This window comes from Amia ocellicauda, chromosome 7 (assembly GCF_036373705.1).
Source record: "Amia ocellicauda isolate fAmiCal2 chromosome 7, fAmiCal2.hap1, whole genome shotgun sequence".
Classification (NCBI taxonomy): Eukaryota; Metazoa; Chordata; class Actinopteri; order Amiiformes; family Amiidae; genus Amia; species Amia ocellicauda.
The window spans coordinates 48907641-48926938 of record NC_089856.1 but is presented as its reverse complement, the minus strand read 5'-3'; the positions used below and the strand labels follow the sequence as shown (position 1 = coordinate 48926938).

Sequence of the window (19298 nt, the reverse complement as noted above, 5' to 3'; positions counted from 1 at the left end):
TACTAAGTCGAAGGGGTCAAATACTTATTTCCCTCATTAACATGCAAATCAATGTATAACCTTTTTGAAATGCGTTTTGTTGTTATTCTGTCTCTCACTGTTAAAATACACCTACCATTAAAATTATAGACTGACCATTTCTTTGTCAGTGGGCAAACATACAAAATCAGCAGGGGATCAAATACTATTTTCCCTCACTGTATGTAATGCCTTCTCAAAAGTCAGATCAGCTTCTCTCAACTGTTCCCTCAGACAATCAACTGCGATCCTGCAAATTATTCTGTCACGTATTAGGGAATCCTCTAGTTCTCCAAATTCACATGACTTTGATAGTTTTCTCAGCCCTGTAACATACTGGTTAATATTATCATTGCCTTGTGTGCTTGTAAAAAACGTGTACCTTTCGTAGGTAATGTTTTTCTTTGGGTTACAGTAGCTTACAAACTCTCGCATGATTGCTTTTAAATCATGTCTTTCTTCATCACTTTCGAACTTAAATGTATTATACACTTCTAGTGCTTCTTCCCCTGCAACATGTAGAAAGATGGAGGACTGTACCTGGGGGTCTTTTTTTATCGCTGCTTGTTGCTGTGAGACACAGTTCGAACCGCTGTTGAATCTTCTCCAATTTTCATCTAAATTACCCTCCAGACTGAGCTCCAATGGTGGTTTCAGAACTTCCATAGTTTTTTTGTTTTGTTTTTGCTGTTATTTTTAGTTGAAACGATTAATTTCTGACATCATGTCTTGTTTGTTATACCACACAGATGCCATCTTTAGTTCAACCAACTTTATTGACAAACGTCACCTGACCATAACAACATAATGAACCCTTTATCATGACAGAGGAGACCGTGGAGTGGAGCGTCTGGACGATCTAGAGCGGGATCGTTTTGCTCTTGGGGACCTCCGTCTAGGAGGAGGCGGAGAGGGGGAGACGGACTGCAGCGTCCTGTCTTTGCAGAGAAGCCCTTGCGGGGAGAGAAGAGCGATGGGTGGAGCTCCACTGTGGCGGCTGGTGGAGGCCATCGATGGCGGGGAGTTCCAGTCCTTCTTACGGCATGTGGCCTCCATAAAGGCTGAGCAGTGCTCACAGCCCCCTTCTCCCGTCAGTGCGTGCTGGGCATGCTCTTCACCCAGGCAGCACACACACTGGTCGTGCCCATCATCCGAGGGCAGCTTGCCCTGGCCAACTACGCCACCTGGTGGTAAAAGAGTAGGGCACCAGGACCCACTAAAACATTTAATTAATTTCCAACTTCTACCCAGGTCCATTATTGTGTGAAAGTGGGGAGTAGCACCAGAGGCCAACATTCAGAGACAAGACAGCATATAAAGGCTTTATTAAAATATTAAATACACATAAAAACACCCACTCAATGGCTAGGGTGCAAAGCAGCAAAAAATACAATAAAAGAATAAACTAGTAAAACCACATCAGCTTGTAGGCCAGCAATATACATCCAGGACCAGAAAGGGGGTCGGGGCGGTGTGCATCAGGGGCGTGCAAACAAGGGTGGTCCTGCGTGGCTTCTCTAGAATAAAATAAAATGCAATTTGGTTTATTGCACTTTACCAAGCAAGTCTCTTTTCCATATAGCAGGTGAAAAGAAAGCTATCAATCTAAAAGTTAAAAACAGGCCCCAATTAAAATATTAAAAGATTAAAACCCTGTGTAAATAAAAATGACTGCTCAGTGCAACTAGAAAAAATAGCACAAGAATAAAACTTTAATCGGGAGATCAAAGTCTCAGAATCAGATTAAATAAGCGTCAGCACTTCTCTATCTCTGTGCGGACTGTAAGGAATGATGCAATTGCTGAAGCTGGGTAAATTCCACCCTGATAATATTCCACAGTTTAAAGTAATCTCCGCAATTGTTCTTGGGTATTGTCCTAATTCACAGGAGGTAAACGCAGATGGCTGAGCAAGGGGGTGTTCCTGGTATCAATAGGAACAAAAGGTTGATGTGGAGACCGTTTGCTTAGCAGTCTTTATCAATAACATATCAAAAGCTATTGATGAAGATGAGTAAAGAGACAGTCTGTCTCTGTTGGGAGGGGTGAGTTAATCACCTCTGAGAGAGGTACAGGTCAGCCGTTACCCTGCAGTGTGGGAGAGCTGGGTGAGGGCTCCATTGTCACTTGCTATGCTAATAGGCAGCTGCCATTGGATACTCTGGTGGGTGAGGTGGTCACTCTGGAAGATGGAGTTGGACAGAGGTTGAGGTTGATTTGGCCATAAAGTCTTTGTATCAGTTTTGCCTTGCTGTACACAGTATACTTGTATACTGTGATCTATATTCTGGACTCTAATAAATCACATTGAACCTGAACTGTCTTAGTTCCAGTCAGTTGTACAGGAGGTTCCATTTTCCTACAGGGCTTTCCCCAGGCTGTCCACTCTAGTGCCGCTGAGTTCAGCCTTGCGTTCGAAATCCCCAAGGCGCTTCTCGTGTGATCCTGTAGTATCTTCCCCCTGTGATTTCTGCCCACCCGTCAGTCGGTATTCCACACTGCTGTCGGTACCAGCACAGTCCTCAGATTTCTCCCTTCTGTTGGGTCCGTCTCATTCTCCACAGTGCTTCCCTGCGCTCACTTTCTCCTGAGCGGTCCGGTTGTTGTGCTCGCTCGCTGTCCGTCTGCAGGTCTTCTCTCCCCTCTCCCGGTCTCCATCCACCCTAAATACAAAGAGCCCCTCCCTTCTGCTTCATCAACATATCAATTAAAGATACCGTTCTTTCCTCTGGCCAGTAACCAAAGAGCTTCAAACCTACATTCTCAGGTCACAACTGAGACTATCCATAAGTCCTGTCTGTGCATGAAAAAAGTGATCAATCAAATGTGACATAATAAGAAGAAGAATGTAATAAAACATAAGTATATAAGTGCTTCAATAACGAAACAAAAAAAAGTAAATACGAACTGTGTTCAAATAACAAAAAAGGTGCTCAGACAGTGGGATACTCCCGTGACATCGTCCAGACCCTCTATGTAGACCAACAGCTCCTGAGGCAGAAGGACTTCACCAAACCCCTCAGCGCAGATACTGTCCCCCTCGATGTTGGCGACGTTGAGGATCGAGAGGTCGACACAAATGTCCGGAGGTCAATTGAAGGTCAACGTGTCGAGGTCGATGGAGTGGAATTGAAGGTCGAGCAGTTGAAGCCTGAGGTCGATATCGACAGTGTGGTCAAGGGATCGACAGGGTTAGTCGAGGTCGACAGAGGTTGTGTCGAGTGGTCGAGAGTTGTCGTCAATATGTCGAGTGGTTTAAAGTCCGCTGACAGAGGTCGAGAGGCTGTTCAGCCGGAGTAGTCTCCTTCCCTTTCGCTTCTTCGTCACTGGAATCTGTAAGAGAAAAATGGATGGTACAGGAAGTAATAATCGTACAGCAGATCTCAGTGGAGGGACGGAGGCCAGCTCCGAGTGAGACTCCCGCTGCACACTTACCTCCAGAGAGAAGCAAAGCTTGTTAAAAGAAAATTCAGTACGACACTCCGAAGAGATTCCCCAAAAAATAAAGCCAAACTCCGAAGAGCAGGTGAGCACACTTCTTAAACTATAATATGTACGCAAGCGAAACGACACTAAAGCACTATCACTAGCAAGGTGAAAGAAGACATGGCAGGGAGCTGCAGTTAGGAGGAGACTTTTCACAGATGCCAGGGGCGGGTCTTCCTCCTGTCAGCAGGGCACCTATTGGGCAGCTTTGGTACATGCTTTCAATGATTGGCAGGTCAGAAGGCCCTTCCCATTAGGTAATGGCTGTCTTTCAATTTGAAAGAGAACCACAGAACACTAAACAGGGGGGCTAACAATACAATTGTTTTATCAGTAAAAAGACACTGTAAAACTATTTAAAAATCCTTTAAGGAAGATCTAGATTTTTTTTTGGGCGACCGAACCTGTAATGCTTCAATAAATAATCTTTAACCTCTATTAATTCTTTAACACCGAAAAGCTGTGAGCTCAGTGCTCTGAGGGTTCAGACAAGGAGACTCTGATAATGTTAATTTGTTTTTTATTGGTCACATTACCAGCATAGTATATCAACAGACCAAACTAATTGGGTGGCTAGCTTTTGACCCCATGTTGGCTCATTCATATTTCATTATGTAAAAAATAAAGCTGTGTGTTTGGGTGCCAGCCCCACCCACAGATACACGGTAGGTTTAAAAGCGACCCAAAATGGCTTAAACTGGTGGGTTTTCGAGTATTAGAGAGAGAGAAAGAGAACAAGCGAAATGGAAGGAGCTAGAAAGAGAATGAGGTCTATTGTATGGGAGCACCTTGAGATTATCCAGTAGAATCTTGAATGCTTGAAATGTCAGCAAAAGAAACTGTCCTTTTGCAACAATACCTCATCAATGCTGAGGCACCTTCGGTCTAAGCACCTGATAGTCAATCTGATATCCCTAACAGGTGAATCTGGAACCTCAGAAGTGTCTAGACAAGGTGTTTTTAGGCTATTTAAGTTTGTTTTTGTGAATTCATATTTGTGTATTTGTCAGCAAAAAGAGAAGTCTCAGTGCCAGTACAGTTAAACATGATTTTCCTTAATAAAAATAGTTAACTCTCCCTGTCCAATGCAACCCCAGTTGCACATGCACTTCCCATCCCTGAATTCCCTATACCATGTAATAAATAATTCATACGTTGTCAGAAATACTTTATTTTACACAACATTGACAATTATGATCGATCAACTTCACATGCAAAATAGCTGGACTGGGTCTGAACAAATACAGTTTATTTAACATATAATGTCATGAAAATATGAACATAAAATTAGTAGGTTTCATTTTAATATACTTTAAAAAAATATATACAAATAAAGGCTACCTAAGTTAGAATCCAAGCAAAGGTTTTGCGGGTTTGTCAGTTGCATTGACTTGCATGTATCCAGCAGATGTCGCTACGGTGCCGCTGTTTTTAGCGTTTCGAAACGGTGAATCTTTTTTCGAAGCAATCGGTTCAATTGTTTTGAAGTTTCATAAAGCTTTGGGTGAGTCATTGTAATCAAAGAAGTGTACCGGTCGATTAAAACCTGCGGTTCACCCATCAACTACAATGAACTAGAACCAAGATGCATTCGTACAACTCTCTTCCGGTCTCTCTTGCAAAGCCATATTGCCGCCCCCTTAAATAGCTCACCATGTAGGCTTTAATATGGTACTCCGGTCTCACCTGTTATAAACCTCAACCTGAAAACTATGTCAGCTAATCCAACTGCTTAACAACTCCACCTTTACCCTAATAACCTCACACCCTAGAGGTTTCTTTGCTGCGCCTATCCTGGAGTGACTAAACCTGTGCATCAATGTTACACCATAAAAAAATCTGTAAAAATGTGTGTAACTGTAAGTGTGGAGCCTTGTGCCTTATTACTCAAGGGGCAACAGGAGCACGAATGTCAGGAACCTGAGATGGTTTATGCCCGGAAGACTCAGACTGTGCAGGTACACAGGAACAGAACAAGAAAAATGGCAAAATTAAACAAAATGAAAATAATAACTTTGTAACCCAGTGCGGGTTATTATTAAACACCTATTTACGTAGTAATGAGGTAGTTATGGGATTTTATGATTCATATAGTATCATAACAGTGTCTGTGTTCTCAGTTGATATACTCGTGTACCGCTCCTTTAAGAGTTACAGTGAAATATAAAGTTTGGTTGTGATGCACTTGCTCAAAACATGTTTTTGCCCAGCATGTTTGATCCTTCATTGGTGATTGGTTAAATTTTTTAAAGGGAGATTCTGATTAGAGAGGGTTGTTTGAGGCGTCTGGGGTTTTTGGTGTTTTAAGCCAAAAAGAGCGTATATAACTGCGGTATAAGTGTGTTACAAATATATTTTTTAGGTTTATTAAGTATGTTGAAGATTTTTGTTTGTTTTGTTTGTATGTTATACTTTGTATAAGAGTTTAACGTGAGATTTATGTCCTTCTGAGCCTGTTTCTAAGCGCAGCACAACGCTTTGCTTAGATTGTTTGTGACTGAGAGTGAGAAAACCAGACGGCTAGCTGGTTTTGACTGCAAATAGTCATCATAGTTTAGATTGAGAACGAGACTGAGTTGAAGCTCTGGACGCGGCGGCACTCTAAATCCTTGCTGTCATCGTGGGAGCTGTAGTCGGGGGAGATACTCGCGTCGCCATTCTGCCGACCGCCAGGGAGACTACGGGACGATCTGCCGCTTCCGAGGAGGAAATCTCGGAGTTCAGCTGCCTTAAAACGGGCGCTTAGGTGAGCTGTTTGATTTTGTTTTGGCTCATTAGAGTGAAGAGGCCATTTTCTGTTTTCAAGGCCTCGACACTCCCCAGCAACGCTACAGGCCTGCAACGGGGTGGGTTGTGTGACTGGTGTGTGTGTGTGTGTGGGCCCACAATTGTCTATTGACTGTTAAACTAAACTTTTACATTCTACTTACATGCAGTAAGTGAAGTTTGGTGTTTTATACTGTGTTGTAGAAACTAACTAAATGTATTATGGGGTTCTGATTTTTCCCACATCTCATTCAAACAGTGTTTGTTGTTTATTTCTTTTAGTAATTGAGGACCATTTAATGTTAATTAATTCGGGTTATATGTACTAAAAGGGTATGTTAATAAGTATTTATCAAAAGTTAAAATACACAACAGACCTTCTGATATTTCATTTCAGCCTTTATTCCAACATTTTATTAATTTATTACATTTCTCCCTTTTGTTCATAAATAAATCTAATTGTTAACTTCTTTAAACTTACCTTTCTGTTGTTTGAGTTTTTTTGTTTTTTTTTTCGGTTGGTTTAATTTCCACTTTGTGATCAAATAGGGTAATAGGAGGCATATTAATATATAGTTGGGAGACACACTGTCATAACCCGGTGCTCCGCCCTATTGAAGGTTAAGGGTTGGGGGCGCTACATAATTTGGGGGCTCGTCCGGGATACCTACTTCCTGTTACCCTGGTGAAGACAAAAGATACAGTGAAAACAAGAACTGAGTTATATTTTAAGCTTAAATAAATTGATAATTATCTGCCTGAAGTTTCATCATGGGCTTTGGAAGTAGCCCTCTTCTGGTCGCTGAACTCTCCAAGTGGCCATATTGTTGATTGGTGTACCTGCAACTACTGAAGTGGCATGTATTGAAGATAATGTTCAGACTGTAAAAGTCTTGGGAAGAGTGCGGGTAGAGACTCGAAATTGGGGCCAAGACCTGGTACCCTTTTGGTGCTATATGTGAGTGTCGGGAGGTCATCAACCCTGCCCGTATTCCAACTGCTGCGGCCTGATGGAGAAGAGTCATGGAAGGTTGTAGTGGCACCTGTTGATGTTTCAGCCTCGGAGTTTTCCAAGAAACTGTCAAAATTCTTATCGGATGAAAGAAAGTCTATGACTGACATACAGGACTTGTTCTCTCCACACCGTTCCACTTCCGCTGAGTCCATTATACGTGCGGTGGGTGAACTTCTGGAGAAGACAACGAAACCATCAGGCGAAACTAATGCTTATCGACGAGTATCTTTTCTGGCACTGTTCCTATACCGACTGTAGAGGAAAGTCTAGAAAACTGTATAGAACACGCCAGATTAATGACTGAGGAATGTGAGTGTTCTGAAAAGGAAAAATGGCGAAGAATAATGGAGAGTGTGAAAGGGCCAGCCCTTGACATTATCACAGCTGTTTGATTTTCAAGTCCTGAGACTAGTGCTTCTCAATACCTCGAAGCATTAGAAAACACATTTGGAACCTCTGAGTCAGGGGAGGATCAATACTTTGCCTTTTGTCTCTTACATCAATTCCCTGGGGAAGCTTTGTCCGACTTTCTGCGTAGGATGGAGAAATCCTTAACTAAAGTGGTGCAAGGAGGAGGATTGAGTCTCCAGATGATGGAGAGATCAAGGGTTGAACAGCTGATTAGAGGTGGAGTCGGATCTAATGCTTTTGAAGTTAAGACTGAGGGAGAGAGGAGAACAGCCACCCACTTTCTTAGCACTGTTAAATGAAATCAGAGAAGCTGAGGAGAACGAAGCCGCTTGCCATAAAATCAGAGCATCCGTGAAGCCCATACAGCAGGAGGCAGGATAATAAACTAGACTCCTAAACTAGACATCAGACAACTCCAAGCAGAAATTCAGGAGCTAAGGTCCAGATTCGGGGAAGATCCAAATACAGTTTCTGTTTCTTCCATGAGGGTTGATCCAAAAGACAAGCATGAGAAGAAAATAACTGACACCCATGGAGAGTCTTTAGTACAAGTGTTAAAGAGGCAAGTTCAACAACTGCAACAACTAGCAGTCATGAGTATTAGTTCCACTACTCAGTCACACCAAGCTTGGTCAAACCCCAGGCCAGTTCCAGTTTCAAATAGAGAAAGGCCAGTTAAGCACAAAGATGATTTCTTCTGTTATTGGTGTGGAGAGGAGGGACACATCGCTACCAATTGTCAGTCACCTGAAAATACCTCCCAAGTAATACAGAAGTTGTTACTTGCTCTCCGAAACGCTAAGACTGAAAGGAACCCTGTGACTGGAAACAGTGCCACTTCTAGCAGTCTAGACTGTTTCTCTAAAAGGAGTCAAACTGAGGTCTGTAGGGTGAGTCACCTTCCCAGAGGGTTATTGGGCCCTGCCTCAACCATTTCCGTGGAGCTGAATGGATGTCCTTGTCAAGCTTTACTGGACTGGGTCCCAGGTCACCATTGTATTTGAACAGTGGTATTCCAAATACTTACTGCAGATACCCATTCATCCGCTCACTGTCCATTTGGGGATTGAGCTCTTCTAGTTATCCATACAAGGGATACATCATAGTGGATGTGTTGCTTCCTGTTTCCCTCGCTGGGGTGAAGAGTCAGTCACCATTCTCGCTTTGGTCTGCCTAGAACCTCAAGGTCCCCAGCAAGTTTCCGTAATAATCGGCACCAACACAAGCTTCTTTCAACGTCTGACCATGTTCAGTCAGGACTCAGTCGTCACTCCTCACACCATGTTTACAGCGAGTCCAGGAAAAAGAGGAAGTCCCCGAGCTAGCGGAGGGACAGGTCAAGTGGAAAGGGCCAGGCTCCCTAACTATCCCTTCAAGAAGTGAAATGTATGCAGTGTATAAAGTGGAGTGTGGGAAGCCACTGAGAAAATACATATTTCTTGTGGAAACACCAACGGATAGTCAACTAACAGCTTGAGTTTTTATCCCTCCAACTGTTCTGTCTTCTTTTGCCATCGATGTGAACAACTTGAGAGTGCTGGTGTGCAATGAGACCTGTAAAGACATAAGTATCCCAACTAACACAGTAATTGCTAAAGTCTTTGCCACTGATACAGTCACAGTTACGCCAGATGCCCCGACTGATCCGAAGAGGATAGATCCCAAAGTGTTCAAGTTTGGCGACTCTCCTATTCCTGCTGATTGGGAAAAAAGGAATAGGGAGAAGTTAGCTGAGCACAGAAATGTGTTTTCCCTTGAGGAGTGGGATGTGGGACGAGTGAAAGGTGTGAAACATAACATCAGACTGAGTGACAGCCGACCATTTAGAGAACGATCCAGACGGGTTGCACCTGCAGACATTGATGAAATGAGGCGGCACCTACAGACCTGCTTGCTGCAGGAATCATAACAGAATCCAGGAATCCTTATGCCTCGCCAATAGTTATTGCTCTGAAGAAAAATTGAACCATCCGTATGTGCATAGACTACCGGACGTTGAATTGTCTGTCTGGAAGTAAATGGTTCTCTGTCTTAGACTTGCATACTGGCTATTACCAGATTGAGATGGCTGACAAGGACAAAGAAAAAAACTGCATTCATCTGTCCTCTGGGTTTTTACCAGTTTGAACGCATGCCACAGGGGATCACAGGGGCCCCAGACACCTTTCAGCGGCTAATGGAGAGAGCTGTTGGGGATATGCATCTTCTCCAGGTCATCGTATATCTGGATGACCTCATTGTCTCTGGGCATACATTAGAAGAGCATGAGGAAAGGTTGCTGAAAGTGTTGGATCGGCTGGAAGAATATGGACTCAAAGTGTCTATAGTCAAGTGCCAGTTTTGTCAGCCACAAGTCAAATATGTGGGACATATTGTATCTGCTGCCGGGATAGCTCCTGATCCTGAGAAGGTAAAGGCTGTTTCTCACTGGAAGATGCCACATGATTTGAAGTCCCTGAGGTCCTTTCTAGGATTTTGTGGGTTCTACCGTCGTTTTATTAAGAACTATTCTGCCATCATGAGACCCCTGACAGACTTGACCAAAGGTTATCCCCCTGTCAAAAGTCAAAATAAAGCTGTTCAGAAAGGCAAGTACTACCGTGAGTCAGAGCCGTTTGGTGAGCGCTGGACCAAAGGTGCACAGAGGCCTTTCATAACATAATTTATTGCCTTACACATGCTCCCGTACTGGCCTATGCAGATCTAGCTAAGCCTTATGTCCTACATGTCGATGCAACCCTGAGTGGATTGGGTGCCGTGTTGAACCAGGAACATCCAGATGGACTGAGACCTGTCGCTTATGCCAGCCGTAAACTGAGTGCTGCTGAACGCCACTACCCCATTCATCAGTTGGAATTCCTGGCTCTCAAGTGGGCAGTTGTGGATAAATTACTTGTACGGCACAAAGTTCACAGTTAGGACGGATGACAACCCCCTCACCTATGTTCTGACAAGCTCCAAGCTTAGTGCTACTGGACATCACTGGTTGGCTGCCTTAGCCACTTATGACTTTAGCCTTCAATACAAGCCAGGGCTTCACAACATCGATGCGGACATACTGTCACGCTATCCGTCATACACTGACCTATCACAAGAATGGGTGGACCTACCAAGATCAGGAGTAAGAGCTATCTGTCAGCTTGCCGATACTCACCACTCCGATGAATCCTGCAGTAGGCTGGTGGATCAGTTGGGTGCTACTCCGGATGTCATTCCCTCTGTGTATGTTTGTCCAGTACAATTGGAATTGGGACACAAAGAGCAGTTGTCCAACTCTGAATTGAAACTAGTCATCAGACAGGGCATATACTTACCACTAAAAAGAGTTCTAACCCCATTGAGACTCTGTTACGGCAGCAGGGTGCAAATCTGAACATTTGCCACAACCTCTTGTACTGAATTACGCAAAGCATCTGCGGGAGAGAGAGACAGCAGCTAGTTTTACCAGAAAAGTACTGGGCCCAGGTGCTACATTCACTTCATGATGAGTCCGGTCACCTTGGAATTGAGAGAACCACAGAACTTTGCAAAGATCGTTTCTACTGGCCACGCATGAACAAAGACGTGGAGCAGTATGTGAAGGAATGTGGACGATGTATTGTTAGGAAGACTCTACCACAAAGATCTGTTTACTTGAATCAAATTACGCGCAGTGGTCCACTTGATCAGGTCTGCATCGATTTCCTGTCTATTGAACCTGATTCGAAGGGAATCTCCAATTTCCTGGTCATCACCGATCATTTCACCTGGTATGCTCAGGCATACCCGGCAAGAGACCAGAAAGCATTAACAGTGGCCAAGATCCTTGTTGAAAAGTTTTTCATACACTATGGTTTGCCTGCACGCATTCACTCTGACCAGGGGCGTGACTTTGAAAGTAGTCTAATCAAAGAACTCCTTGGAATCCTGGCAATTCGCAAGTCCCGAACATCGCCTTAACACCCTCAAGGAGACCCACAGCCGGAGCGTTTCAATCAAACTCTTCTTTCCATGCTGGGTACCCTGGATCCTGCTCAGAAGAACAGGTGGAGCCAAAGCATCAGTCAGTTAGTGCATGCGTACAACTGTACAAAAAATGAAGCAACTGGTTACTCACCTTATTTTCTGTTGTTTAGGAGAGAGGCTCGTCTTCTGGTGGACGTATGCTTTGGGACTTCAGCAGCTGGTGAGAGAGGGATTAAATATCAGCAGTACGTTGAGAGAATGAAAAAAGAGCTGCAGCATGCATACCAGTTAGCCTCTGGGAGTTCTCTGAAGACACAGCAAAGAAACGAGATTGTACGACCGAAAAGTGAAACATCAGGCTTTGGAGAAAGGAGGTCGGGTGCTTATTAAGAACCTGGCCATTACAGGAAAGCATAAGTTACAGGATCGCTGGAACTCCTTACCCTACCTCATCATGGAGAAGCTGCCAAACTTACCTGTATATAGAGTAAAACCAGAGACCGGTATCGGGAGTGTCAGGAAGTTGCATCGAGATAATTTGTTGCCTATTGGAGATAGAGTGAGGATGTACTTACCTGATGAGAGGAAAGATGCCCAGTGTCCAGTGGTAACCAGAACAAGAGTTGTGGAGAGAACACAAAGAGAACAATCAGCACAAGATCGTTGTGATTCAATAGATCGCTCTGATAGTGATGACAGTAGCTTGTGTGATTACTTCCCAGTTCAACAAAAGAGACCATCCAGGCAGATGTTCACCTCCTCAATAAACCCAGAGTTCCTAATCAAATGGAAGTGATTAGAGATGTAACTGAGAGTGAAGCAGAAAGTCTCTCTCTGCCAACTTCTGATCTAATGGAGGATCTAGAATTAGAGGGGGGGAATAGTCAGGTCTTGAATGCCCCAAAAGAAACCGAAAGAGTTAATCTTTGTCCAAAGAGAGAAGTAAGACCAGCGAAAAAACTGAGTTATGATGAACTGGGGCAGTCTACGGACAGACCCGTAACCCTAGTATACAGGGGTATGGTGGTGCAAATTGAAGATTTCCCAAGGAAAAAGAAGGTTTGCAAAACATTGTGGTGCCACCCTATGGCCCAGTGTTCCCAATGTTCTAGTTTGAGTACAAACCAAAACTCTAGAGCAAAAATACTGATGTAGTGGGGTAGTCTCATGGGGACATGAGTCATAAAGAAGGGGGAGAGTGTAACCCAGTGTGGGTTATTATTAAGCACATTAACACCTATTTACGTAGTATATATTCATATAGTATCATAACAGTGTCTGTGTGCTCAGTTGATATACTCGTGTACCGCCCCTTTAAGAGTTACGGTGAAATATAAAGTTTGGTTGTGATGCACTTGCTCAAAACGTGTTTTTGCCCAGCATGTTGGTTCCTTCATTTGTGATTGGTTAACTTTTTACTTATTCCCGCCCCTGTGAGGACAAGGGAGATTCTGATTGGAGAGGGGAGAAGAGGGGTGTTTGACGTATATAACCGTGGTATAAGTGTGTTAGAGATCTTTTTTAGGTTTATTAAGTGTGTTGAAGACTTTCGTTCATTTTGTTTGTATGTTATACTCTGTATAAGAGTTTAACGTGAGATTTATGTCCTTCTGAGCCTGTTTCTAAGCGCAGCACAACGCTTTGCTTAGATTGATTGTGACTGAGAGTGAGAAAACCAGACGGCTAGCTGGTTTTGACTGCAAAATAGTCATCATAGTTTAGATTGAGAACGAGACTGAGTTGAAGCTCTGGACGAGGCGGCACTCTAAATCCTCGCTGTCATCGTGGGAGCTGTAGTCAGGGGAGATACTCGCGTCGCCATTCTGCCGACCGCCAGGGAGACTACGGGACGATCTGCCGCTTCCGAGGAGGAAATCTCGGAGTTCAGCTGCCTTAAAACGGGCGCTTAGGTGAGCTGTTTGATTTTGTTTTGGCTCATTAGAGTGAAGAGGCCATTTTCTGTTTTCAAGGCCTCGACACTCCCCAGCAACGCTACAGGCCTGCAACGGGGTGGGTTGTGTGACTGGTGTGTGTGTGTGTGTGGGCCCACAATTGTCTATTGACTGTTAAACTAAACTTTTACATTCTACTTACATGCAGTAAGTGAAGTTTGGTGTTTTATACTGTGTTATTGAAACAAACTAAGTGTATTATGGGGTTCTGATTTTTCCCACATCTCATTCAAACAGTGTTTGTTGTTTATTTCTTTTAGTAATTGAGGACCATTTAATGTTAATTAATTCGGGTTATATGTACTAAAAGGGTATGTTAATAAGTATTTATCAAAAGTTAAAATACACAACAGACCTTCTGATATTTCATTTCAGCCTTTATTCCAACATTTTATTAATTTATTACATTTCTCCCTTTTGTTCATAAATAAATCTAATTGTTAACTTCTTTTAAACTTACCTTTCTGTTGTTTGAGTTTTTTTTTTTTTTTTTTCGGTTGGTTTAATTTCCACTTTGTGATCAAATAGGGTAATAGGAGGCATATTAATATATAGTTGGGAGACACACTGTCATAACCCGGTGCTCCGCCCTATTGAAGGTTAAGGGTAGGGGGCGCTACACTTGAATAACAAAACAAAATGCACACTCAATATACACTCACCTAAAGGATTATTAGGAACACCATACTAATACTGTGTTTGACCCCCTTTCGCCTTCAGAACTGCCTTAATTCTACGTGGCATTGATTCAACAAGGTGCTGAAAGCATTCTTTAGAAATGTTGGCCCATATTGATAGGATAGCATCTTGCAGTTGATGGAGATTTGTGGGATGCACATCCAGGGCACGAAGCTCCCGTTCCACCACATCCCAAAGATGCTCTATTGGGTTGAGATCTGGTGACTGTGGGGGCCAGTTTAGTACAGTGAACTCATTGTCATGTTCAAGAAACCAATTTGAAATGATTCCACCTTTGTGACATGGTGCATTATCCTGCTGGAAGTAGCCATCAGAGGATGGGTACATGGTGGTCATAAAGGGATGGACATGGTCAGAAACAATGCTCAGGTAGGCCGTGGCATTTAAACGATGCCCAATTGGCACTAAGGGGCCTAAAGTGTGCCAAGAAAACATCCCCCACACCATTACACCACCACCACCAGCCTGCACAGTGGTAACAAGGCATGATGGATCCATGTTCTCATTCTGTTTACGCCAAATTCTGACTCTACCATCTGAATGTCTCAACAGAAATAGAGACTCATCAGACCAGGCAACATTTTTCCAGTCTTCAACTGTCCAATTTTGGTGAGCTTGTGCAAATTGTAGCCTCTTTTTCCTATTTGTAGTGGAGATGAGTGGTACCCGGTGGGGTCTTCTGCTGTTGTAGCCCATCCACCTCAAGGTTGTACGTGTTGTGGCTTCACAAATGCTTTGCTGCATACCTCGGTTGTAACGAGTGCTTATTTCAGTCAAAGTTGCTCTTCTATCAGCTTGAATCAGTCGGCCCATTCTCCTCTGACCTCTAGCATCAACAAGGCATTTTCGCCCACAGGACTGCCGCATACTGGATGTTTTTCCCTTTTCACACCATTCTTTGTAAACCCTAGAAATGGTTGTGCGTGAAAATCCCAGTAACTGAGCAGATTGTGAAATACTCAGACCGGCCCGTCTGGCACCAACAACCATGCCACGCTCAAAATTGCTTAAATCACCTTTCTTTCCCATTCAGACATTCAGTTTGGAGTTCAGGAGATTGTCTTGACCAGGACCACACCCCTAAATGCATTGAAGCAACTGCCATGTGATTGGTTGGTTAGATAATTGCATTAATGAGAAATTGAACAGGTGTTCCTAATAATCCTTTAGGTGAGTGTATAGAGAGTTGAAACACAAACTGAACTAGATTGAGATTTAGGGTTTTAAACAGACACACCCAGAGCTCATCCATTTGCTCTGACTAGTAACACTCCTCTCTGCCCATGACTAACAGAGCACTTTATATAATGGGGACACCCTCTAGATCATACCATTATCTACCAGGGATACAATATGTTCTTCACAGTGAAAACCCTCCTAAACACTATTACAGATAACTGGAGCTTGTACAGGTACCTGTCAGTCAATTCCAAATTAAGTAATGGCAAGGAGTAAAAGGGCATATACAGCTCTGGAAAAAATTGAGACCACTTCAAGTTCAGAAGTCAATGTTAAGTGGTCTAAATTTTTTCCAGAGTTGTATATATTTCATGTTTACATTTTACGTTTAACTTATTACCGACTGCCCCTTTCAATACACATTGCTTACCTTTCCAAGCCTCTGATGTAAATTACCATACTGTGCGCGAAGGCGCTGCTTTAAACATGACCTTTTACTGCGGGAGTCCGCCAGCAGTAACAGGATCGACACCGTGAGAGAGGAGTATACGATCACGCAAGCTGCTGTCATTTCACAAGATTAAAATATGCCCACCTCACGGCTAGAGCAGGACGAGCAGGACGAGCATGGACACCTGCACAGGAAGTTGGCTGGGCCATGTGCCCCCTGCCTGCCACTTCCTGTGTAGACTGTGTTCCCCCTTAAAGAGACAACATCCCTTTAGTGCTGCAATGGAAAGTTTGTGTCAAAGGGCAGGAAAGATAAAACAATTATAGTTGACTGAAAGAATGAATGCCTGGCCAGGCTACTGCAGCTTATTAAGTCTGCAGATGGGGAATTTAAGTCCCCACTTTATGTGGTTTAGTCACAAGGTACTGCACCTAATTTTATGGTGAAATGCCTGGCAGCTCAGCTGCCGGTCTATTAACCTTAAATTAACAGTGATTTTTTTAACAGTGGAAGATCAAATCCTGCCCTTCCTTCACGAACTGGAACTCCTTCAAAATAATAGAATGGCTAATGAGAGGATTGAGGTGGGTGACTGTGGTGGTGTTGTGCAAAAAGAAAAAGATAGTTGTCTTGACTATGAGAAAGTTGTTGAACTAGAGTTCACACCCATTCTACAGCCCTTCTGTGTCAGCCTGGAGCTGGGGCGGGAGCTGGGGATGGGAGGGAGCTGGGGCTGGCAGGGAGAGCAGTTTGAATCAGTCTGCTGCTGATGCGTTTCATTCACACTTTGCATGTCTGCAGGTCAACAGGAGGCTGGATGATGTGGACTTGAATGAAGCGGTCCAGAAAGACCGGGATCCCATGGCAATGTTAAATGCCCCCCCATCCAGAAGCTGGCCTTCGAAGGTGAATGAGTCTGTGAAGGACCTTATGGTCAAGCCTGGGGTTTCCCCTATGGCTAAGCATCTTCCAGTGCCTGAGGACAAACTTGTGAGTGTGTCTGTATCTGGTCCTGTGAAGGAGACTCATCCTCTACAGGCTTGCAGGGTTGTGGACCGGGCTGATGGGAGACTCACTCTGCACATCCAGTCCACCCTGACAAAGAAATGGTATCTGTAAGCCCACCTGTTAACTGTCCTGGGGTAGATGTGTGAAGAAAACGAACTGTGTGTAGCTATATCATAGATCATCAATACCTGCTTGATTTATTTAAATTTTATTAATTGGTTTTATTGTTCTTAGGTTAATTTAGTTAAAGGTAGGGTATGCAATCTTTTCCAGAAACATTTTTTGTTATACTGGTTGAAAGTCTCTTCACATCCTGATAACAATCAATAATTTAAATGGTCTAAATGTAAAAAATATATATATATATATATATATATATATAATCTTCTGTGGAAGGGACAGGACTGAAAAATGATCGACCAATCATTGCATTCGGTCCGAATGTAATGATATGATGTCCTTCCTGTCTGTCAATCTATATTTGCATACCGCCGCGCAACTTGTTCGCGCAGACAATCACACGTCATCAGCGCGGGAACCTTGACGCTGTGCAGAGCGAGCGCGAGAATGGAAGGCGAGCCGCAGCTACTAATTTTAAAAACATAATAACCGTAAATAAGATGTTGACGTTCGTTATTATTGTAATGTCTAACCTGTGAATGAGACGTGCGCTGATCTGAAAGCGTTGCGATCGATCCACCCGCACGTCTCTCCTGGCGCCGAGACTCTGTGCGTGTGCGCATGTGTGATAGAGGGGCGTGGCTTTGGAGACACTCTGAAGCGAGGGCGGCTCTATGCTTTGAAAACAAGCTGCTGACTGCTGGCCTCTCAGGATTGCACACCCTAGCTTTAATAGTAGAAGTAAGGGATTTGGATTGGGTGCATTTCTGGGAAGGAAGTAAATTTACTTTAAGTGAATTTCAGTTTTCTCTTTTACATACATAGTTTCCAAATCTGACATCACAGAGGGCTTCACACATTGTATGTTTCTTGAGTGTGTAGCCCGTGTACCCTGTGTGCTTACAGGTGTCTGTGTTGACTGTGTCTTTGTTCTCACTGAAGTATGTTTTCTCCTCTTGTGGAGATATTTTTAATTGTGCTTATTTGTGCTTTAATGTTACTGTGACTGTTCTTAAACATTGCAATTTAAGATCGTATGCAGAGTCTCTTAAAAAAAACTAATTCGTAATAAAGAAGCAATTTTTGAACTTTACAGAGACATAATTGATCACATCAGGGTCTGTTCTGTTGCTTTTGAACATGGTCTAAGGCAGGGGTAGTCAATTATTGTTTTTCAGGGTCCAGATTTCTTGGTCAAGGTCCAGACTCCAGAGGGGGAAAAAATAACACCTCCAAATGCCCCTTTCCAACACACACACAATTCTGTGAATTAGTAATATACCCCATTGCTTATATTTAGTACATTCATTTGACAAAGTACAACAATAAAATGTTTAAATAAATGTAAATATAAGTATTAAAGAACTTTCAGACCACTTTTAATTGTTTGAATTTGTTAAACATTATTGTAGTCATATAGATCAACATAATAGAAACTTTGAAGCATTTCATGTCTTATTATATTTGATAGTGAACTTCCCTTTTATCACTGTTCACTGTTCAAAATTAATGATGCACAGTGAGGGGAAAAAAGGTTGAGGATTTCTGGGCAGGGGGTCTGTGGGTCCTCCCCCAGAAGATTTTGAAAATTGAAGACCTGAGATGAGTCGAACAACTTAGCTCAAAATCTCCATGAAATCCATGAAATCAGGCAGATTTGGACTCAAACATATTTTTGCTTCACAACCACACATCACCAAGTGAAATATGTCCACACGTCAAATTATTCGCAGTTCAGCTGTTTATTTATAGAAATCAAGAAAACAAACCGAATACCTGTGCTTTGACGAGTACGACGAGTAACAATTGTAAGTCACCCTGGATAAGTGTGTCTGCTAAGAAATCGAGTAATAATAATAACTAATTTCAATGTAAAGACTAAGATTATTTGTATTGTTTGTGTGTATTCATAAGAAGAAGAACATAATAAAGTGTCCAGTCGCGAGGAGGCCATTCGCCCCATCATGCTTGTTTGGTGTCCATTAATAACTCAGTGATCAAGGATCCTATCCAGTCTGTTTTTGAATGATCCCAAATTGTCTCTTCAGCCACATCGCTGGGGAGTTTGTTCAGATTGTGACGCCTCTCTGTGTGAAGAAGTGTCTCCTGTTTTCTGTCTTGAATGCCTTGAAGCCCAATTTCCATTTGTGTCCCCGGGTGCGTGTGTCCCTGCTGATCTGGAAAAGCTCCTCTGGTTTGATGTGGTCGATGCCTTTCATGATTTTGAAGACTTGGATCAAGTCCCCACG

At 43.1% G+C, this 19298-nt stretch overlaps 1 protein-coding gene across 2 annotated transcripts in view; it reads left to right on the top strand.

The window, feature by feature from the left end:
- LOC136753777 (caspase-14-like) overlaps positions 1–18997 on the top strand; it is a 33326-nt gene extending 14329 nt beyond the window's left edge. Inside the window, exon 7 of one of the 2 annotated variants that reach the window (XM_066710153.1) lies at positions 16723–18997. In XM_066710153.1, coding sequence (XP_066566250.1) covers positions 16723–17040 — 318 coding nt within the window. In that variant the 3' untranslated portion in view covers positions 17041–18997. Of the gene's footprint in view, positions 1–846; positions 7328–16722 lie in introns of those variants that run through there. The other variant, XM_066710154.1, reaches the window with a different exon arrangement.
- Positions 18998–19298: the final 301 nt, after the last annotated feature.